Source organism: Rhipicephalus sanguineus, chromosome 2 (assembly GCF_013339695.2).
Source record: "Rhipicephalus sanguineus isolate Rsan-2018 chromosome 2, BIME_Rsan_1.4, whole genome shotgun sequence".
NCBI lineage: Eukaryota > Metazoa > Arthropoda > Arachnida > Ixodida > Ixodidae > Rhipicephalus > Rhipicephalus sanguineus.
In genome coordinates, this window is record NC_051177.1 from 235,795,842 (window position 1) to 235,819,703 (window position 23,862).

General features: G+C 44.5%; 1 protein-coding gene across 1 annotated transcript in view; it reads right to left on the bottom strand.

Moving 5' to 3' along the window:
* LOC119382310 (general transcription factor 3C polypeptide 2) overlaps positions 1–23,862 on the bottom strand; it is a 370,071-nt gene that overhangs the window by 167,254 nt on the left and 178,955 nt on the right. The window contains exon 11 of the mRNA XM_037650013.2: positions 6,765–6,864. Within this exon, the coding sequence (XP_037505941.1) occupies positions 6,765–6,864 (100 nt within the window). The remainder of the gene's footprint in view (positions 1–6,764; positions 6,865–23,862) is intronic.

Here is a 23,862-nt window from a genome sequence, read left to right on the forward strand (position 1 = left end):
TGGTTTTTACTAAACATTCAATACTGATGAACCGACCAGACTTAAATATGCGTGTGTGTGTGTGTGCAAGTGCGTAGGCGTGCGCAGGGTTCCCCATCAGGTGGGGCGTAGGTTCATCGCAGTGCCCCTCCTCCTTACTAAGTCAAGGTATGGGGCAGACGTTGGCCCCCCTCCGCGCACGCCTATACATGCGTGTGTGTGTTCATTAGAACATGACAGCTGACAGAACAGTAACTAAGATAAAACAAGAGGTAAGCGATGTTTTGGATAGCTACACTTGACTAGATCTCAGACAGGAAAACATTTACTAACAGGAAAACGTTTGTGTTAATAAAACACTGCAGCTGACATGAACAACAACTGAAGACTAGAGATAAGATAATAAATGTTACCTTTATTCTAGAGCCAATGAAGCTATAAATTATTAAATTAATAAAGCTTATCCTCACACCATTAAAGCACCACAGCCGTCGTGAAGACCGAGAGGAAATTAGAGAAGCAATGCTGTGCATAGCTAAACCTGATTACACTTCAGATAAATTTTTTTAATGTTCACATTGACAAAGACAACTGCTGACATGTACAAATGAGAAGATGAGAGATAAGATAATAAAAGTTGCATTCATTCTAGAAACAATGAATCTATACATTATTAAATTAATAAAGCTTATCCTCACACCATTAAAGCACCACAGCCGTCATGAAGACCGAGAGGAAATTAGAGAAGCAACGCAGTGCATAGCTAAACCTGACTACACTTCAGATAAATTTTTTCAATGCTCACATTGACAAACACAACTGCTGACATGTACAAATGAGAAGATGAGAGATAAGATAATAAAAGTTGCATTCATTCTAGAGCCAATGATTAAATTAAAAAAGCTTATCCTCACACCATTAAAACACCACACCGTCATGAAAACAGAGAGGAAATTAGAGAAGCAATGCAGTGCATAGCTAAACCCGGCTACACTTCAGATAAATTTTTTAATGCTCGCATTGACAAACACAACTGCTGACATGTACAAAGAGAAGACGAGAGGACTGAAATGTTCAGCTTGCATTGCAAGAGCAAATATATGGACACTTTCGGCGAGTTTTCGTCGTGGCCGTCATGCTCCATATGAAGTCCAAGTCGATAACATCGCCCCGCACATCGTACGTTGTGCGCGTGAGTAAAAGCACGCAGCTGCTGGGGACAAACGTGGCTGAGAGATGACACGAGCCGGCCATCTTCATGAAGAGTGCATGTGATAACAACTTCTTGCGTGCGAGGCCTGTAATCAATGCCTCTTCGAGGCGATAGGAAATGCCCCGGTCATTTTTCGTCAGGCGAAGAAGTGTCGGTAAGGGGGGGGGGGGTGGAGGTGCTGCATCGCTCGAGCCGCTTTTGCGAACTTTGACCTCAAGTGCACAGTCGTTGGTGCGTGCGCTATCTCAGCAGACATCAGCAAAGGGCCCGCTTACTTCACGTTGAGATGACTCTTAAGATGTTAAGGATACGCAAGATCGTATCCAAAAGAGTTAGCTGCTAGCCTTACTTCGTATAACATTACAATTTCTTGCTATTGCATTCAAAGCTTCACCCTTGGGTGAAACAGATTTTTTTTGCGTTGTCACTAACGTCACAGAGAGCGCGCCAAGTGTAGCATGCTTGGGCGCACCACGTCGCGGATGACAGCGGCACATGGAGGCACGAAAAGCGGCTTGGGAGCTGCAGTTGTGGCGCGTGCATTTTGGAGCAGGATGGCGCAGCATAAGCGGATTGGTGCACCGTGGCACAAATGGTGCAGCACTCCACCCCTAGCCACGGGAATGCGGTGGTTGTATTGCCTGGCACGCATTTCAAGCGCCTTTTCAAATGTTGTGGACTTCGGCGTGTTGCGCACAAGTCTGGCAAAAAGGTCTTCCTTCACTGCCCTCCTAATTCTTTTCCCTCGACATGGCGGGGTCCGTGTGGCGAAACAAACGGATCATTTCTTCGATCCCAATGCTCTCTTTCGGGAGCTGTGCATGGGTCTCCAGCAGGGTTTGGGCCCTTTCCTTACAGCGAAATAGATCCCAGGACACCAGGCTGGCCTCTTTGTTCTCAAACCGACTTCCTCGCGCCATTGTTTATTTACAGCTCGAAACATTTTTGTTACCTTTAGTTTTAAAGCTTTGTCATGCACTCATGCGTGATTGTCGAACTTCATTGCGCTGCATATTGATCAATATTTTATTCAAAATATGCCTGCGGTACTGCACTCTTTACGAATTCTAGTAGCCATCCATATGTGTCAGCAACAAGTAGTGAAGCTTGGATGAGTTGGTCAGGATTAATTAAAAAGGTATTAACTGTGCACAGGCAAAAGGGAAAAAAGACAGGATTGTGCTATCGAGTCAGGATGATCGAAAGTACCGTTACAAGCGGCTCGTTCTACTACCCTATGTGCACAATGTGTCTCATAGGTTGAAAAAGATAGTACAGCACGCCAACTTGCAGGTGGTCTTTTCTGCTCCAGAGAAGCTTCGGAAGCTGTGCAAAATGGTGAACACAACCACCACCGCCTCTTGCGTGTTCTGTCAAACAGGTTATTTTTTTTTTCAGTTTATTTTTATTTCGGACATAGTTACATAACCTGAAATATGTCCACGAGGCAAGGCAAAAGGAGACTCGTATGTCTTTTGATAAGGCCTTCACCCCGGACTTACACGTCGGACAGCAGGAGCCAATTCAGAGAAAATAAGCACAATGCTCATTGCACAGCTTATATAAAAAACATGGAAAAGTAAAAAACACGTGGGACAAAAATTATACAGAGTTTACGTTGTTCGGGTTCAACAATTTTATAAAGTTATACAAATATACAAAATTACATAATTTTCACGCTCATAGCAAAATAATTGTATATTTCAAGGAGGCAGGAAAAGTAGCTTTACTTGTTTTTTAAAACGAGACATACTTGAGTTTTGATTGGCCAATTCGATTAGGGATGGGTATGCATTCAACAATGAAATAATCTGATAATCTATAGTTTTAGTACCATAATTAGTTCTTGGTCTTGATCCCGTCAATGAAACAGTGAGAAGGTCATATGCCACCTGTCTGTTTAGATATTTGTCTGAGAACATGGTACGATCGTGTTTGAATTCGCGGAAAATCATTGTTGCCAAAGAAAGCTGATATGTACGTCCAGAGTTTTATACACAGAGTCAGTTGATGGGAGAGGATGGGAATAAATCATTTTTAGGCTCCTTTTTTGTCGAGAGGAAACACGTTCAGCATCCGTCTTGTTGCACGTACCCCGTACTAGGTGACAATATGTTAGGTGGGAATGGATAAAAGCGAAGTACAATTGTTTTCTAACGTGCAACGGCAATAAATATTTTAGCCTGTATAACATACCAAGAGATCTAGATAGCTTAGCACGAACATAACTTATGTGCTCAGACCAGCTGAGGTCGAACCTAAAAACGACTCCCAAGAATCGGCAAGAGTTGACTGGCGTTATTATATTGTTGTTGATACTCAATTTTACGTTATGAGGAAGTGGTTTATTTTTTGGACGAAATATTACGTACTGTACTTCCTTTACGTTTAAGTTTATTTCGTTCACATTGAGCCAGGTATGAAGTTCATTTAGCCAGATAGTAGCAGGCTGCTCTAATGAATTTAGATCTGGACCAAAAAAGAAAACGTTAGTGTCATCGGCGTACATAGCAATGGCGGGAGTAAAAGAAATGTAGCAATATCATTAATATATAAAAGAAAGAGCAAAGGACCCAAAATAGATCCCTATGGGACCCACCTAAGTCTGACTTCAATTCATGAGGCTGTGTATATTGCATTCTGCCTTTATTAATGTAAGGGCCAGTCCAAGGACACCATATGTCGTTAGCTTTTGAAACAAGATTTGGTGTTTGATCGAATCAAACGCTTTTCGAAAGTCAAGAAAAATTCCCACTGTAAAATATCACTGTTTGAAATTACTAAGTATCTTTTCTTTTACCTGCAGCAGATTCCACCGATTTTCCAGACTGAAAGCCATACTGGTGTTTCGAGATAATCTTTTTAACTTGAATAAAATCATACAATCGTTTATAAATAATACACTCTGCAATTTTTGAAAAAAGAGGCAGTACCGATATTGGTCGATAATTATTGAGGAAACGATAATTATTGAGGAAACACAGGAAACGTTTCATATCCCGTGCAGTAGGGGTCGTTTATTCTATCCCACTGACGTGTGGTAGTCATAACTGTGGGCAAACCGGCAGATGCCTGCGTTAGCGCACCCTCTATGGGGCTATCGAGTCAAGAATTCGATTACTTTGCCAGATTTTAGGGCAAATGTGATTGCAGGTTGCATACTTGCCTCACGATGTGCCAGCTATGCAGCCACATTTTTCTGTTTTCTTGCCTTTTCTTTGTCACATATTGTGGGGATCGAGAGCGCCAATCCCTGGCGCATCATTCCCCAGCTAGTGCATTATGCCGGCCCCAAGCGGCTCGATCGCTGGGAACCGCCGTTAAACGGCAGCACGACGGCCATAGCCATAACGTCGTGCCTTCTTGTCCTGTGCAAGCCATGCTTTTCCCTACAACAGCGGTGAGACGTTTGGGTGCTGCACATCGTCCTAGCATGCGTCCCTGTGCTACGCCCTCCTTCACGGGCCGGCAGTGACAACTCCCGTGCCCCACCCGAGCTCGCTTCTGGCTGGTGCTTGGTCGCTGCTGCAAAATGCTTTTAGGCCTGCACTGGAGAGATTCACTTGCTGCCTTTGCAGGCGACTTGTCGGCCGGTCGCTCGGCCGTAGCGACGTGGGCAAGCGTACTCGATCGGTTTTGCGGAGTTACCCTGTTCGGCCTGCAATCTGTGACTGTTGCACTGTGCTGCATCTTGGCTTTAAAAAACCCACGTTTGTGGACAACCTAGCCACAGTGTCCTTGTGCGCTGCACATGGTGTCCCTCCCCGGTCACGCTCATAGGGTAGGCCTCGTGCAAACCTTTCTCCACAGTATATAAGCACTTCTTCACTCAAATAAAACTAGTTGGAAGTACCTCTACTTACCCTGTCCCTTTACGTTAAATAGGCATATTCTTGTAATTTCAGCAAACAATAGAATGTCAGCACTAATTATCTAAGGATAGAATTAGAGTCGGGTACAACTTCAGATCTCCTCCTCAAAGGTGGATGCACACAAGCCTGCACCAACGGGCAAACGCTTGAGAATGATGTTATGATCCTTCAGAGAACAATGCAAAAGCAGCACAATTTCTTTAGTTGCAAAGGCCATTGGCTGCCATGCTTCGGTCACCTGGGCGGGGCCTCTTCTTAAAGGGACACCAAAGTGAAGCAACAAATAAATTCAGTATATCTTTCTACGCTTTTCATTAAAACTTCAGCAGCTAGTAGTGTGTCGTCCTGTCTCCTTCGTGCCCGTGTGTTGTGTTTTTCTCTCACTTTTTTTCAAACGTGAAATCAGAAAATCAATGTGAAATGTTTCCCTTTTGGATTTCCCGCTGAGATCTCTCATGGTGACATCACGGATTTCAATGTGTTTTTTCGTACCTTGGTTTCATTGGTTCAATGAAATTTCCTGAAAGTTGGTATGTTCAGTTTCTGGCTCCGTTAGAAGACGATGTAATTCATTTTTCTACCTATTAATAACTATGTAGAACCGACTTAGTAAACGAAGCCATCAAAATCAGTGACGGCAGAGTGACTTAATCTTTTTTTGCACGATTTCGTGCTTACCAAGTGCCTTCTCACAGAAAGCGTGGCGATTTTGGCATTGTGAACGAGTAATTTACTATTATGAGAAAAAGCGTTGTTCTCTTTAGTGTGCCTTTTAAAGGGGCCCCCCCTGCAACACTTTTCCAAGTAATCATCTCATCGCATCACTGAACGAGTTTATTGCCTCACGAAGTATGAGCGGAGTTGCAGGGGTTTGAAGCGCTTTCTCTCTCTTTTCGTACCAGCGAGCACACGGAAAGCTACGTCCGTTTGTCGGCGCACGTCGTGACTTTGGGCACTTTATTTTCGTTTTCACGCGGCTTATGATGCATTCAGACGACGGACCGAATCCGGATGTGGTGGGACGGACGGCACGTCACGTGATCTCACCTCGTCCGTGTGGCTCGTGGACGGATGACCCCAACCTGTTTTTCACATCGGGATTCTGGCGGCAAAACACTGCAGCTGACAAACAGGCTCGCAACCAGACCGCTTTTCTTCTGCTCGCAGTTGATTTCAGCTCTGCTTCGCTCACGCGACTGCGTGAAGCGCTTTCTCTCTCTGGCCAAGTGCACTTCAGCGAAAACGGAACCTTTGAACCATGCGTTCCCCATGGCAAGGCCAAAGAGGTATTTTTTTTCCATGAATCAAACGAACAAGCAGCATTTTATTACGTCTCTTGATGCACGGGAGATTCTTTTTTTATTGCAGCTAGTTTGACTACGAGTGATTAATTGTAGTCCTCTCACGTCATCGGGATCATTTCCAAAATGTCCCGCTCTTGGCGCTTATCGTGTGATACAACTAGCTTAATTTCTGGGTAAGAAGGGCACTGCTGTTGATAATATTGCCGTTTTAGACGTTGTCATACACTGAACTTTCACTCTGACATTAAATGTTATTTGCCTTCAGTGTCCCTTTAATTTAGGTTTTACGAATTTAGCTATGGTTGTTGAAGCTCCCTTCTACACTGACACTAAAACAATGAGCCAAGTACTATAATGTCAAAATATTTAGCAGGCAAGGCATGTCAAGGAACTTACATGGCCGACTCCTCGCCAACGACAAAGAGGCCATTCCAGTGTGGGGATAGTGCCATCTGCCGGGCAGGATTCTTCACAATGGCTGACACTGGCACCAGGCCTGCATTATCAACAGGAAAAAAAGTGTGTTTATGCCTTTGCAAACCCTGTCCTGATTTCACTCTATATGTCAGTTTTCTGTCCAACTGCAACAACAGACACCACCGGAGTAAACCCCATTCTTTTATCTCCACGCCTTACATCGGTCGGCCAAGGGCTGCAGGTCTACAGGACTACTTTATTGAGACGAATACCACAGACAGCCGAACGGTGTTGTCTGTGGGGGGCTTCAACTTATTCACCGAGGAGGCATGTTATCGCAATGACACAAAATCAATTGCACGAGATGACTAGTTCTATAGCACTAAATGCTTCACAAAAGCTTCACTTCAGACAGACTACACTGGATACACTCAACTTTTTTCCAGACATTAAAAGTTATAAGGGATATTTATTTTACCCGTGCTTCTCGGGACTTCAGTAAAAGATTAAGAAAATTAAAACATAATTAACTGCATCAAGTCTCTAAATTGCAAAGACTGCTCTTCGATGCATCGTGGGGAAAACAAACACAATGCCATGGTTAGAATGAGCGATTAGTCATCTTGGTAGCTTAATACGTGAACTTTTAAGGGGAGATGCTACTCGAAAAATAAAGTTTTTTTCAAAATTACATATTTTTTGGTTTTACTTGTTTTGTCAAGTTTAGTTTCTCTACTTCCATGTAAAAAAAAATCACGATTGTATTTAAACTGGAAATAGGTTGAAATCACTTTTAAAGAGCGCAAGGCGGCTATTAAAAACTAAACAGAGCCTGGAAAACACCACCTGGCTGCTGCTTGACACTGCACTTCACATGAGGAGTTCACCAAAGCCACATGTTCAAAATAACCGTGATTCGCAAGCTCTCATGATGGAAGAAATAATTTTAAAAAGCATATCTTTGCCACATTGATGAGCTTTCGCTTCTACCTTCAAAATGCACTTTTCTCAAGATGCAATTTTGGGCAACTTCTTGAGTTTGTACATCACGTTTTTGGTACTTCTGATGGCCAGATCGGAACGAAATTTTTGCTACAGATTCCTTGACATGTGAAGAGTACAATTATCTCCTTTAAAACCTGATATCACTTATATAATTATTATGAACTTAGGGTAAGCAATTAGTATTGGCTGAGCATTTTCAGACTTCTCATATTATAATTTTCCTCGTTTATTAATATGCCTTATACGCACTTTCTACTTAGTTATTTGCATTCTACAGTTAATGTGGAGTAATATGAGCCATTAATGGGTCTTAACCATAAAAGTTTAGTGACACAGAAAGTGTGCACAAAAAGAGCTATATTTTACACATTGTCATAGTACAAAATGAAAACTATGCAACTTATTATAAAACTGATTACATATTTAATATCAGTATAAAAAACTATGTAAACAGCTCAAATTTCATTGCCCTAGGCTACAGATTAAAGAAACCTTTTTTTCCAAGTAGCATTTCCCCTTAAACAAATTATTCTATCACAGATATAGAGTGTTGCAGTTTCGAATATTTTATATTTGCACAATAAAGAAGTTCATGCAATTTCATTCAAATAATCGTTCTATTTACCATAAGACATCACAGCGACGTGACAAGCCTTTTGCACAGAGGAGAATATATCAATTTGAAGGCTGGCAACAAAAGCAAACACAGCAAGGTTACTATCACCCCAGTACATCGACAACAAAACACTATTGGAATCATGCCCATTGAACGAAGACTGGTGCACTCAACAATGTTTTAAGACCGGAGGCAGCTCTTTCCGCACTGCGCTCATAGGGCATCGATAGCCTGCTATGAATGGTTGGAATTGCCGCTTTCGAGACATTCCGCGCTGTTCGTGGACACACTGCGCCATCCGCCATGAAAGAGGAGAACCGTAGTTTTTTTTCTTTATGTAGGTCGTTTTTCTCCCGCGTGGCCTTGATTTTTAAATGCGCTCCGATGTTGCACGACTGTTTAAGTGGAAAGGAAAAATGGCCACCACTGGATGCGGCGTGCACGCACTCTTTTAAAGATTGCAGATATCAGCGTTCCGGTGTGTTTGCAGCTAATTTTATCGTTTTAACAAGCAGCAGCAAGTCTGAGGTTGCAGAATTTTGGTCGGACTTTGAGAGCAATGGCGATGCAAACCACATCGGTCAGCTTCGCTTTCCTCTTCAGGCCATCTCAGTTTACGTATGTAAGAAATACAAGTGCGACTAGAAAACCAAGCAGAAAACAAGAGTTTACTGCAAAAACATGTGATGTTATGCTATGCTTTACATCGAGAAACTGCTTTGCTGCATCAACTGCCCAAGTGTAATGTTTGCAATAAGATTTTTGTCAGGGAAGTCTTGTTCAATAAAATGTTTTCCGAGGTGTGCCTATCAGACGACAGTACATTTTGCACATCTCATAATATTTTTTTTTTGTAGCTAGAAGCGTGTCTACAAAATCTGTTCAGTTCTGTCCCACAATCTTGCATCTGTCAATTTTATATCGCTTGCATAACATACATCTTGTTAATCAAACTTGTATGCGTGAAAAGTTCATTCATTCTGTTTTTTTTTACGTAGTACAGAAAAGATTCCTAAGCAAAAAAGATCTATTGTAACCTACAAAGACACCTATTTTCCCCGCGGTAGGCAAAGAGTTAAGGCAGCTGATGGATATCAAGCCCCAAACACCAGCAAGGCACGACCATCTGACCAACCACGCCACATTCCCTTTGCAAGTTTAGAAGAAATTGGACTCCCTAAGAACAACTAGTCTTCTTTTTCTCTCCATTTCTTTCTCTTTGTGGTTCTTCTTTCCTCTCTTTCTTTTTAGATGACACAGCGCGCCCATACAACATCGCTTCATGGTTGGCAACGCAAAAGGATGCAGACAAGGGACGGAGTAAACAGGGAGCCCTGTTTTGCAACTGAACGTTTACAGCAATGCACATGAACATAGATGTACGGGCCATTACAAAATCTAAAGAATGATGAATATTCAATAAAGACACACGAGTGGTGAAGTTGGGTACTACAGTTAAACCTGGATGTAACGAACCTGCATGTAACGAATTCCTGGATTTAACGAATTTTTTTCAATCCCCAATACCATCCCCATAGAAGCCCATGTATTTGTGAGCTCCACGTAACGAAGGTGTTGCGGTAATTCACCTGAATGTAACGAATTTGCGGCACTGATAATTTATTATTTTGAGTCGTAACATTACTAAAATCTTGTATGTACAACGCGTAAGTTTTATAATACGAAAATTAAAATTACACGGGGGCGGCTGCGGGTAGAACGCATATCATTGCAGCAGGTACAGCAGGCAAGTGCGTGCCGTGATGATGATACAAGCGTCGCTAGAATAGCTTGCGCCGCTTAGCGGCAAACGAAGTTTCCTCGTTGCAAAGCCTTCGAGATGGTAATGTAGCGCGTCATCTCGAAGGCCACGCTATGCAGCTTTTGCTTGCGAGTTGCGACGTCTGGTGGCGCTACTGTGCCGAACGGGCAAGCAAAAAAGGAGAAGCGGCCACAGGACGAAGTTAACCAAATATGGGAAATATATTTAGAGCAAAAATCCATTGTGCAGAAATTAGTCGAGGCAAAAATTAAAGGTGAAAGTGAACGCTGGATGACAGAGATTCGCGAAAAGAAGAAGGCCGCGCCTAGGATATTTTGGAGCCATCTAAAAGCGCTGGGTAGGAAGTCTGTCACAATGCAACAACATATGGTAGATGAAGGAGGAAATAAATTCGAAGGTTATGAAGCGCTAGGTTACATCCGAAAGATAACAGCCGATTCGTTTAAAAAGGTCCCCCAGGGGATTCCCCCGGTGAGTAAAAGTACGCAAAGGGGTGCAACCGACGAAGATGTAGTACTAGAGAATTTCAATTGGAAGAAGGCCGAAGGAAAAATTCCTAAGCGCACTACTCCGGGCTTAGATGGGGTTCCCGTCAGCCTCATTAACGAACTCGGACATAACACTAAAGAAGCACTGCTGAAAGCCGTAGAAAAGTGCTTACAGGAGAGGGAAATACCAGACAGTTGGCGAAAAAGTAGAATGAACTTAATCTATAAAGGCAAGGGAGAAAAGGATAACATTCGCTCGTATAGACCGCTAACCATTACATCGGTGCTATACAGGTTGGCGATGCAGGCAGTAAAATTAAAAATAGAAGCGTGGGTAGAACAAAATGATATTTTGGGAGAACTTCAGAATGGATTTCGAATTGACAGGCGGTTAGACGATAATCTGTTTGTTCTTACCCAGTGTATAGAAATATCGAAAATAGAAAACAGGCCCTTATACGTAGCTTATCTAGATATTACCGGGGCGTATGACAGTTAACGTTAATCAGGAAATTTTGTGGGATATACTGAAAGAAGTGGGCATAGGTGACGACTCTATACAGCTTTTGAGGGAAATATACCGAGAAAATACAGTTTGTATAAAATGGGAATGAATAAGTAGCAAGGACAGCATTGAAATTAGGAAGGGGCTGAGACAGGGATGTCCTTTGTCCCCGCTGTTATTCATGCTGTACATGGTGAGGATGGAAAAAGCGCTAGAAGGTAGCAACATTGGATTTAATTTGTCACACAAACAGGTCGGCACGATGGTTGAGCAGAAGCTTCCAGGTCTATTTTATGCTGATGATATTGTCTTATTTGCGGACAGTCAAGATGATATACAGCGACTGGCAGATATATGCGGAAGGGAATGTGAGGCTCTAGGACTAGGATTTAGTGCAACAAAATGTGGATGGATGGTATTCAATGATCACGAAGACCATGCGGTTTTTATACAGGGCCAAAAAATTCCGAGGGTAAGCGAGTACAAGTACCTCGGAGTATGGGTAAATGAGGGGGATAGATATATGGAGGTACAAGAGAAAGCATCGGTAGCAAAGGGAAAGAGGAATGCTGCAATTATGAAGCACAGAGCTTTATGGGGATACAATAGGTACGAGGTGCTTCGAGGGCTGTGGAAGGGTGTGATGGTTCCGGGGCTTACATTTGGGAACTCAGTAGTGTGCATGAAGTCAGAGGTACAATCAGGAATGGATGTAAATCAAAGGACGGTGGGCCGCCTCGCGTTGGGCGCTCACGGGAAGACGACAAATGAGGCTGTAAAGGGAGATATGGGATGGACAGGCTTTGAAGTGAGGGAAGCTCAGAGCAAAATGAGATTCGAAGAGAGGCTGAGGAAAATGAAGAACAGTAGATGGGCAGAAAAGGTTTTCAGGTATTTGTATAGAAAAAGCGTTGACACGCAGTGGAGAAAAAGAACTAGGAGGCTCACCAGTAAATATACGGCTAGCAGTGCGGGCGATATGGCAACAAGGAGCATTAAGCGGAAGGTCAGAGAGGCGGAGAGGACTTATTGGATGGACAGCGATGGAAAAGAAGCCGGCTCTGAGTAACTACCGAAAGGGAAAAAACGAAATAAGGAGGGAAAGGTTTTATGATAATTCAAGGGGAAGCGCTTTACTGTTTGAAGCAAGGTCGGGCTGCCTTAGAACGCGTAGTTATAAAGCGAGATTCAGTAACGAAGAAGAACAATGTACATGCTGCGGGGGAACTAAGGAAACGATGGAACATGTACTGACTGAATGTGGCGATATTCACCCAGGTATACGTGTGGGCACGAGTCTACATGAAGCCTTGGGTTTTAGGGACAACAATGGAAAGCTGAACACGTCCGCGATAGAAATAAGTAAGAGACGGTTAGAGTATTGGTGGCAGAAAAGTAGAGATAAAGAACAAAAATAAATAATGGGGGAAAAATAAGGTCATTCTGCCTTAAGAGGCAGAGAGATGGACCGTGAATTTATATTTTTTTTTGGTATAATAACATAGATTTAATCAATGTAGATAAGGTATTAGGCCAACATGAAACAAGGAAGCTTTTTTTTTTTTTCTTCGAGCCTGGTGGCAGACATGTCACCGCCCCGTTTTAAAGGGGACGCTCATAGCATACATCCATCCATCGGTGAACGAAGCGGTGAGGCGGGTAGGTCGTGTCGGGAGCGACTAAAAAGCGCACGAGACTAAAAAGCCACCAAAACATCGCCCAATGTTAGCGGTGTAAGCACATTTCATGGTGGCTACCCTGTGCCACCGAGCAAAACTAGCGTCTTCGTGTACCCAGAAATTCCCTAGGGAAGTCGCCAAGTGAGGTGAAACTTGAGGCACTCGAGAGCGTGCGTTGCGTTAAAATTTCTCTGTATGTCCTGCTTCATGTTACATCGCGAGTGTTCGCTTGAATTGATAGATTGTCAAGACTATCAGCAGTGCTAAGAAATTCATCATCTGCGCATTTATTATTTGACCTGAAGTGTAGCAGCTGCCGTTTGAAGTAGACATCCGTAGCACTATGCGATCATGCTTCAGGCCACCTGATTCATTGGTATCTTGTAATAATCTCTGTTGGCATAATTAAGTTTCTCCATGACACTATTCCAAGAAGTGGCTTGGTCTGTTCTCTAATGAAGAGGGTTGCAGCTAATTCGTTTGCGTACAAGTACAGAAGAATTGAAGAAACCTTTGCTGTGCACTTGCGCGTTTATTAGACGTTTGGGTGCTCGTACGGTGACTGGAGACTGCGTGGGCGCCTGTTTTGTAATTAAAGAAGACAAAGCGTCAGGCAACGTATGTGGCAGTTACGATTTCCCCTGGGCTTCGCTGCATAGCGAAACGTCGATACCGTAATGCACAGTACATGCTTTGTGGCATAACACAGCTGCAATGCCGTAAAGCTGACTATAGTGAATCTGTCATCTTATAACACGTATATATAATGTAAATATATAGTGCATTGAATCCAAGGGGCAGTGCAAGCGTGGCGTAAAAAAGCGGGGTACGAGTCAAAATATGGGCGGCATGCGCAGCACAGATTTCTTTGCGCTCCACAATGAAGGAATTGCTTTGTAAGTTTTGCCGCTACACAGGGGTGTAATGCGACGAAAACTAAGTGCCACGCTGTGAAGCTTGCTAGCTGTGTCGCCAGGTTGCTTCATGTGGCGCAAAGTGTTCTCTGGTCCGATATACGTACACGTTTCACACGACCAGGTTGATGAAAAATAAGTAATAGGAAAACTTTAACGGCTTCACAGCAGCTTTAGAAGCAACATTGTCTCGAGGGACAGTCCGAGACGTCCATCAACGGATCCTTCTAGAATGAATATTTAAGCTTCAGACAGGCATTTTATGCATTTTTAATTACGGGTATATCGAACTATTTAGCGATATGCCCTTTGATTCCGATGTATGCGAGTTTTACTGTATATACACTTAGCCGCGACAGTGTGCATTCGTAACATATTGGTCGGTTCAGCGAAGCATTATGTGGTGGAGCATTGATTTTCCGGGCGTAAACAAATACTTTTTTATTATATAATAGATGTTGGTGCTTCTGTATAGCACCGGCTACTCCTTTTCACTGATGATAGGGTATGTCAAAAGCACAGCAATGAAAAAAAAATATTTCATAAAGATACAACAGAAAAAGTTATTCACAATTGTGTTTCATATGTCTGCTTGATACCGCACGCATGCGATGGGAGACATATGTAGACCGGGAACTCCACTGATCTGATGAGGAATTAAGCAATCTGCATCGCTGCGCCTCCTAGTACACACATGCTGTGCTCCAAGTAGGGAGGCTGCAGCTTCGGCGTGACATTCGTTCGCGTGGTGGCTCGATCGCCACAAGCATTTGTTTAAAACAAGCAATAATATTGATCATTCGGTGACTATCACGGAATATTGGAGCTAAACGTTTTTCCAAGGTACCTTTTGGGAAAAGCTAGCTTTTCTGGAACTACAAAACAAGGCCCAAACAGCAGCTCATATGAATATATAGCGTGCTAGCGGTTCCGATCATGTCTCAAACTTCGTCGTCCAAAAAGAATCAGCTTCGTAAACTAATGCACTGTGCACCTAATGCACTGTGCGGCTACGCCTGCACTCGCAGATGCATATTAAATTGATCTCATTGAGCTGAAACAAAACTGACTCCCCCTCCTTGCGAACTGCTTGCCCCTTAGTCAAAAAGTGGCCCTTCCCAAAAAAAGCAGCAAGTATGCACCTTTATTCGTGCGTCCATTAAATCAAGCCACCTGCATTTCCATGGTTAAATCGCATGATCAACGTCTCACACACACAGCCGCGGGACTAGGCTAGGTACATCTCGCTTGGAATTTCCTAGGGACAGCACCAAAAAGTGGTCTGGCAACGCGGGCATGTTTTGGTGGCTTTTTAGGGGAGCGACTAAAAAGCCACCAAAACATGCCCGCGTTGCCAGACTACTTTTTGGTGCTGTCCTTAGGAAATTCCAAGCGAGATGTACCTAGCCTAGGCCCGTGGCTTTACGTGCGTGCGAGGCGTTGCAATGCAGTCATGTGATTTAACCATGGAAATGCAGGTGGCTTGATTTAATGGACGCACGAATAAGGTGCATACTTGCTGCTTTCTTTGAGAAGGGCCACTTTTTGACTAAGGGGCACGCAGTTCGCAAGAAAGGGGAATTGAATCAGCTTTGTTTTAGCTCAATGAGATCACTGCGCAGGCATAGCCGCACAGTGCATTAGGTTTCATTTTTGTGTTAACCTTGCTAGCGTATCAAGCGCATTAGTTTACGAAGCTGGTCCTTTTTGGACGACGAAGTTTGAGACATGATCGGAACTTGTCTCGTGGTTCCAGAAAAGCCAGCTTTTCCACGTGCCTTAGAAAAACGTTTAGCTCCAATATTCCGCGATAGTCACCGAATAATCAATATTATTGCTTGTTTTAAACAAATGCTTGTGGCGATCGAGCCACCACGCGAACGAGCGTCATGCCGAAGCCGGCCTATTAGGGCACAGTATGTGTGTACTAGGCGCAGCGATGCAGATTGCTTATTTTCTCGTCAGATCAGTCTAACAACCTGGCGATACTCTTTCCGGCAACTAATTGCAGCCACAGGTAGCAAGCTTCACAGCGTGGCATTTAGTTTTCGTCGCATTACACCCCTGTGTAGCGGTAAAACTTACAAAGCAATTCATTGTGGAGCGCAAAGAAATCTGTGCTGCGCACGCCGCCCATATTTTGACTCGTACCCTGGTTGTTTACGCCATGCTTGCACTGCCCTTTGGATTCAATGCACTATATATTTACATTATATATACGTGCTACAAGATGACAGATTCACTATAGTCAGCTTTATGGCATTGCAGTTGTGTTATGCCACAAAGCATGTACTGTGCATCGGTGATTCGTTGTGCAGTGAAGCCCACCAGCAGGGAAATCGTAACTGCCACATACGTTACCTGATGCTTTGTCTTCTTTAATTACAAAAAAAGGCGCCCACGCAGTCTCCAGTCACCGTACGAGCACCCAAACGTCTAATAAATGCGCCAGTGCGTAGCAAGGGTTTCTTCAATTCTTCTACCCGCCAGGCAAACGAATTAGCAGCAACCCTCTACATTAGAGAACAGACCAAGCCACTTCTTGGAATAGCTCGGAATAGTGTCATGGAGAAACTTAATTATGCCAACAGAAATTATTACAAGATACCAATGAATCACGTGTCCTGAATTCAGCGTGATCGCATAGCGTCAACTTGCTGCAAAATTGCGACGAGGCGCCGCTACGGATGTCTACTTCAAACGCCAGCTGCTACATTTCAGGTCAAATAATAAATGCGCAGATGATGGATTTATTAGCGCTGCTGATAGTCTTAAGAATCTGTATAAATTCAAGCGAAACATAAAGCAGGGCATACACAGACATTTTAACGCAACGCACACTCTCGAGTGCCTCAAGTTTCACCTCACTTGACGACCGTCCGACCCATCGGATTCGAAGGGGATCGCGAAATAATTCGATATATCCACTATTACAAATGGAAAATACGCCTGTAAGCTTTCATGTTAACACGTCTCGGACAGTCTCATGAGATGACTGATTCCTTTAAGTTGCTTCGAAGCCGTAAATGTTTTATCAACCACTTTGCGGCAGCGAACCCTTCTCGGCCACGAAGGGCTAGAGCTTCACAGCGCGACGTTTAGTTTTCTTCGCATAACGCCACTGTGCAGCGGTGAAGCTTAACAAGGCAAATCCCTCATTCTGGAGCGCACTGAATTATACCAGGCGCTTACATCGGAACACCACTGATACTTTGAAGAGTGAACTTGTTGGCTAGTTGGTTCAACATAACTTAAGGGAGCAGCGCGAAAGACAGGGACAGAAAAGGCACACACACACCCACACGTAGCGCAGTATGTGTGGTTGTATGTGTGCCTTTTCTGTCCCTGTCTTTCGCGCTTCATCCAAACTGACAGCAGAGTCGATGTCTTAGCAATCTCAGTCACTTCTAAGCGAACACTCGCGAGGTAACACAACAAAGCATGACACAGATACAGAAAATCTTTAAAGAAGACACGCCATCAAGTGCCTCTAACTTCAAGTTTCAACTCGGCCTCTCGTTGCTCTCGTCAACTTGACTAGGGAATTTCTGGGTACACCACGGCGCTAGTTTTGATCGGCAGCACAAGGTAGCCAACATGAAACATGCTTACACCGCTAACATTGGGCGATGTTTAGGTGGCTTTTTAGTCTCGTGCGGTCGTGTCCTCTCTTGTTAGGCCTCTCAGCTGCTCTCGTTGTGACAATGAGCTCCGTGCCGAGAAAGCGCAAGGTTTTGTCTTTTGAAGAAAAGATTGCGATTGTAAATGCGGTTTCCGCGGGTGAGAAAAAGAAGGACGTTGCTGCGCGATTTAATATCCCAGCCAGCTCCCTGTCGGCGATATTGAGTGCGGAAGACAGGATCCGCGAGGCAGCGGAGTCAGGCACGGGCTCGAAGGAGAAAAGACTGAAGAAGTTAGCGTACGCTGATGTGGACAAGGCCGTCTTCACCTGGTTTCTTGACACACGCGCACGCAACGTGGCCTTAAGTGGCGCGATCCTGCAGCAGAAAGCGAAGGATTTTGCGTCGATTCTTGGCCATGATGATTTCGAGGCAAGTAACGGCTGGCTGCAAGGGTTCAAGAGCTGGCACGGTGTCGTCGGTAGAGTGATTAGCGGCGAGTCCACGTCTGCTGACAGCGATGCCTCTGCCTCGTGGATGGCCGAGAAGCTGCCTGGCATCTTGGACCGCCATGAGGCGGCGGACTTGTACAACGCCAATGAAACGGCATTGTTCTACCAGATGTTGCCGAATTGCACGCTGGAGCTTAAAGGGCACGATTGTCGAGGCGGAAAGCAGAGCAAACTACGCACCACGGTCTTGCTTTGTGCAAACAGTGACGGCAGCGACAAAAGAATCCCATTAGATATAGGAAAAAATGCCCAGCCAAGGTGTTTTAAAGGCACGAAGCCGATGCCAGTCAAGTACGTGGCCAATTCGAAGGCCTGGATGAGCCGAGAAATCTGGCCGAAGGCATTCAACGAATGGATGGCATTCAACGAATGAATGGCCGAAGGCATTCAACGAAGATGTCAAGCATCAGGGTCGCCAAGTATGCCTATTGCTTAAAGGAGCACTGACATCAAATTTCAAGATCGAGATGTGCCCATCATTCGATCGCTTGGTATGCATAGGTCTTCTTGGCCAAATTTGAACGGCATCCGTCGCGTGGAAGTTATTTTAATTCGATGTCAAACAGCGTAGGAGAAAAAACAAAAAAACGGCTGCCCTGCAACATCGACACTAGTGCTACGTGTTCGGTGTGATACATTGCACAAAAATCACCCTGAGTGACGATACGCTAGTAACAATGACGTCGACGAACTCTGAGTGTGTTTGGAGCCGACTGCCAGCCATGCTTTCACTCTGCTGTGTCGAAGCGTGCGGCGTGCGTTTGCGGGGCGCACATGCACAATACGACGACTGGCACCCGGTGAGGCCTATTGTTCCGCACCCCTCTCGCTTTGTTGTCGGGCTGCTCTCGAGGTAGTTTTCGTGAGGGGTCACGCGCTTAACAGGTTTAACCCATACCGAGGCACCCACATACTTTCAATCTCTACCGCGCGCGGGGCCCCGATTTGAAAACCGCGCTTTCTACGTCACCACAGCTTGAGTGCACGTGGTCTTTGACGCTCCCCGCATGGGTCGCTAGTTTCTTGTGGTTTTTAGGCGGGCGTTTTGAAGTGACGCTAAAATGGTCACAATTAACTACGCTAGAATTAGTTATACGATACGCTAGAGCATTTACGATTTAACTTAGGGATTACCAGACCCAAAGCTACAAATTACAGTAAAAAAGTCACCAACAAAAATTTTGCTGTCAGGGGTCCTTTAACAACTGCTCTTCTTACCACATCGAAGGCCTTCAGCTGTCGAACATCGAGCTGCAGTACTTCCCTGACAACTGCACGTCCCTAATACAGCCGTTAGACAAAGGGATCATCAACAGCTTTAAGTGCTGCTATCGTCGTCGCGTCATTCAGAAGATCCTCTTGGATATACGCTTTGAACGGCTGACAAAGATAGACATTTACCAAGCCACCGAGATGCTTGCTGCTTCGTGGTAGGAAGTAAAAGCTGACACAGTCGCAAATTGCTTCATGAAAGCCCAGGTGTCTGTGGTTACAGAGGCTGGAGTCGACGAAGAAGAACCCCAGGAACCTTCAAATCCGTCCGACGCCAGTGAAGCGTGGGATGCACTTCGTGTGAATGGTGGAGCGCCCGACGACGTTGCACTTGACGACTTTTTGTGCGCTGACAGTGATGCTGTATCTACCGAAGAAATGCCGGATGTGGCACTTGTAGAAACTGTCCAAGTTCGCGGTGATGGTGAAGGTTCGTCAGAGGCAGATACATCGCCGTTGCCTACCGCGAAGGAAGTCTTGGACGTGTTGGACGTTCTGCGCCGTCACGTTGGCTCACAGGATGACGAGGCAGCATTGGATGAGTTGGTTTCTCTGAACCGCCACGTGACGTCATTTTTGACGGGAAAGACACAAGCCAAAGTAACGCAGTTCTTTTGTCTAAATAAATATTTGAGGTGAGTGGCACTGAACTGGCATCTGCCGTGTCTTCGTTTGGTTTTCGCGATAGTTTCTCTAGTCTTTATTCGCAAACTGCATGTAACGAAAACCTGGATGTAACGAAAATTCGCGAACTTTTTTCCAATTTCGTTATATCCAGGTTTAACTGTACCAGCAAAAGTGAACAGGGGCAGTTGGCTGAGTGGGCAAACCTAAAGCGTGAAAAAACGAGAGTGGCGAGGAATGAAGAAGACAGGAACAGTATTGTAAGTTGGGCTAGTTGGTGTGGTAGCACGTTCGAGTACAGCGCGGGAACGACCAAGACGGTCAGAAGAAGACGTCCGTGTCCCTTCTGTTCTATTCCATCTTCGTCGTTCTCGCGCTGTACCCAAACATGCTACAGGATGATGCACTGTCCTGTCCTTGTCCATTCCGCTCCCTTTTCATTTTATCGTGCTTTACTTCAAGGTGAACTCCTGATCACTGAGATTATTAGAAGCCTGGGACACAACCTGGTACACATTCTACGGCAGAACAAAACGAAACATCACGAGAGAAAGAGAGGGGGCAAACAGCCAATAAGCAAAGGGGAAACACCCTTACGTCACGTTTTAGTCCTCTAATGAATCCAGAAATGTTTTCAATGTAAAAGGGGGCTCTTGAATCCATCCGATATGGTAGATACACAACAAAAACCAGTGAAAGTTAAGCCTTTCTTCTAGGCATTTCTAACCTTGGTCATGAGATTATCATTGTCAGGAGGTGCCTCCTTGTAACAACCATAATTCAGCGAAATGTCTACCTCCCTTTCCACGTGAATACCCCCCACTTTCTTTTTCACGGACTCTTTGACTCACCCTCTGGCCCGTTCTTGCAGTTGCACTCCCCTCCTCCTTTGTTTGAGTGGGAGTCTGAGAGGGTGCCAAGCACACACACGAGAGCTAGGGAAAACAGTTGCCGCCTTGAAGAAGACGAGTCCGCTTGTCGAAACATAGGCTCCAGCGACACCCCGTGTTCACCAATTTTTCATCTCTTCAACGCACAAGGAGACATAGAATTACTCTATTTGAATATTAATACTTGGGGGCATTGTTTTTCAGAGGCTGAAATTGAAGAACATGTTGACTTTAGATCTTATATTTGTGTTGATTCCTCGATTGGGCACGGCATGGTGTCACAATTTCACGAGATGTTTGGTGGTGGCGCTGGTGCCCATTTTCGCAAACTGTGTCGGTGCGAGATTCGATTAAGCCAGACACAGAGCAGGCTAATTTGCTTATCCAGCCCAAGCACTTACGTTTCAATCCAATCCAAGTCGTGGCCGGAGACCATTCAATTGGACGGAACGGCATATCTGTTTGTTCTGTGCCCTTTCTTTGCCTAGCAGATGACAAAATGATTGAGAGCACTGCCTCTTCCAGTTAATGTTCTGACGTCTGACAGTCAGACATATACGCACGGGCCTCGACAAATCCCATGCAGTAGTATGGTACGTTCTATCACAGATTGTCTACAAGAACGCACCCCTGGGACGACAATATGAAAGGCCTCAGCGATTTTACGTGTAAGCTGCCCTGAATCACTCATCAGAATGGCAGTGTTAGAAAAACACAGCTGAAACACCACACAAACGGCAATGAAGACATAAAAACAGAATGTTCCCTCAAGGCGACACCGTCCTATCTGGCCTATGTATGCTTTGTCACAAGATGGTACAAACCACACCTTTCCTGCAACAAGTGAAGTGTGTCATGATGAACAGCTGCTGAGCTTTTATTCGAACTGTCACACATATGCCACCTAGCTTGTCTTTTGAAGACAAAAAAAAAAAAAAACTCACATCAGTACCACATTGGTTACCTACTTTCTTTACGGGGTGACACTGAGGTTAACGGAGTGATACTCAGTGCAGATACGGTACGTTTTTTTTTTTGCTAAGTTTCTCATTGTTCTTTAGATCTTGTAACAGCTGGTACACTCACTTTCATGTGCTTTCCAGTTCACTCGAAAGACAGTGCTTGTGTCGCCTGCTCTAGTCTTTGTCCATGCCTTTTTGCACTGTTAATCATGAATGTAATCCGACTTGCCGAATTTTCTATATCTTATTGCACATCCACCTGGAAGCTGGATTCAGACAAAAGATGCACCAAAAGGGCTGCACCTCTTTCTGCCTACTTTGTGTGTGTAGAGCCTCTCACCAGAACAAGCATTCATATGATGCCTGCCACTACATCCTGGTCCCCATGCTGCAGCAGGTGCAGAGCATCTGATCACAGCAATGGTTAGAATCTTAATGCAGTGGATGGCAAGAAAACCAACGGTCCTGGAAACGCCACCACTGGAAGTTGAACCGGGAAATATTAAACACACGCACCCTCTCCAGTGAAGACTGGCCAGTGGAGCTAGTTGAACAAAAGAACTCCTTGCTGGGCTAGCTGGTTCATTTTACACAGTCGACCGTAAAAATTATGGCTGTTTAGTGCAAAGAAATAAAGAGGGAAAGAAGAGCGCAAACTGTGACAACCTTCCCGATCGATATCGCCAGACTGCTACATCTCACTGAAGCAGTATACTGGGCCTTTCTCGGGGCCAATCAGCCAAGGGCAGCAACAGACAGAGGTGCGATTGCTGTACGACAAAATGCCAAAGATCCTCCATCGCCGCTGCCGACGATTGAGGAATCATCACGTACCAGACAGCGCTTTCATGAAAGCACTTCATATCTTTGGTAACCTTCTTTCTTCTGTTTATTCATGTGAAGGCAGTGTTTATTCTGTGCAGATACTGAATAAACTTTCAGTTGTTAGAGCGCCTTGTGTTACGTGCCCTCTGCTCGTCTGGTCCGTTGTTTTTTCTGCGATTATGAGCCCAAAAGTACATCTTGACAAGTCACAAACACCATCGACCGGCGCAAAATTTTTTAGAATCCGTCTTCTTAGAATCGCACCAACTACTAACAGGCAGCATGGGTTCAGGTGTGGTTTCAGTACCACAACACATTCGAATTCACTCATAATATTTTTCTGAACCTTGATCTTGGCACCCAGGTTGACGCTATATTTATTGACTTCTCAAAGGCCTTCGATACAGTATTGCATTCTAAACTCCTTGCTAAACTCGATTTCATATTAAACAATCCTCAATTGGTTAGCTGGGTATCTAGCTTTTTGTCATCCCGCTCTCAGTTATTTTCGTACGGGTCAACCAACTCTACCGAGGGGGGACGCAGCTTTCGTATCGCGCAAAATGGCAAAAAAATAGATTTTTTGAAAATCACATTTTCAGTTTCTGTTGCTGTTTTTCTATCTGATTCCAAAATATCTTCACTGAAAACCACCTAGAAGTGCTTTAAAAAATTTGTTGCACGTGCTGAGGTGGCGAAAATTATTGTGGAGATCGCAAAAAAAAACAGTGCTTTTCAAAAAATTCTAGCTCCACAACGGTACAACCGGATGCCGCCATTTTGAGCTCATTGCAAAGAGCATTTCTTCGTTTTTCAAATTCCCTGCCTCAGCTGGCTTCTCCCTTCGAAAACAAGCGCACAAAATGCAAATCTCTGAAGGTTGTTTCGAGGCCTCCGATTGGCCGCGTCCGCCATGTTGCTCCAGCACGCCTCGCCATTGGTCCGATGCTCACTCCGAGAGGACAGTCGTCTGCTGCTTACGCGTCGCGATGTTACCTGATGTTACGACTATCGAAAATCGCGCTACTGCGTGGCGTGTGTGAAGAAGGGAGTTGAATTTACATCTGACCAACTCTCGTTATTGAATAAACTGCTCAGATATTTGATCCCAGAAATGTTTGCAATAAATGTGCCAATTTTAATCAAAACCTACGAAGGAATAAGAAAGTTGGTACTGAATGCCACGTCCCCCAGCTTAATTTTATTCAGAAGGTCACTGGAAAGAATGACCTCCGGTACACATCCATTGTTTGTGATGGAGACAGTGATACCTTCCTGACTCTTTCTGAAGAAAAAACATACCGATTTACTCCACTGGCTAAAGAAGGCTGTATAAATCATGTCAAAAAGAGGATGGGCATAGCTCTGCCAACACTTGTATC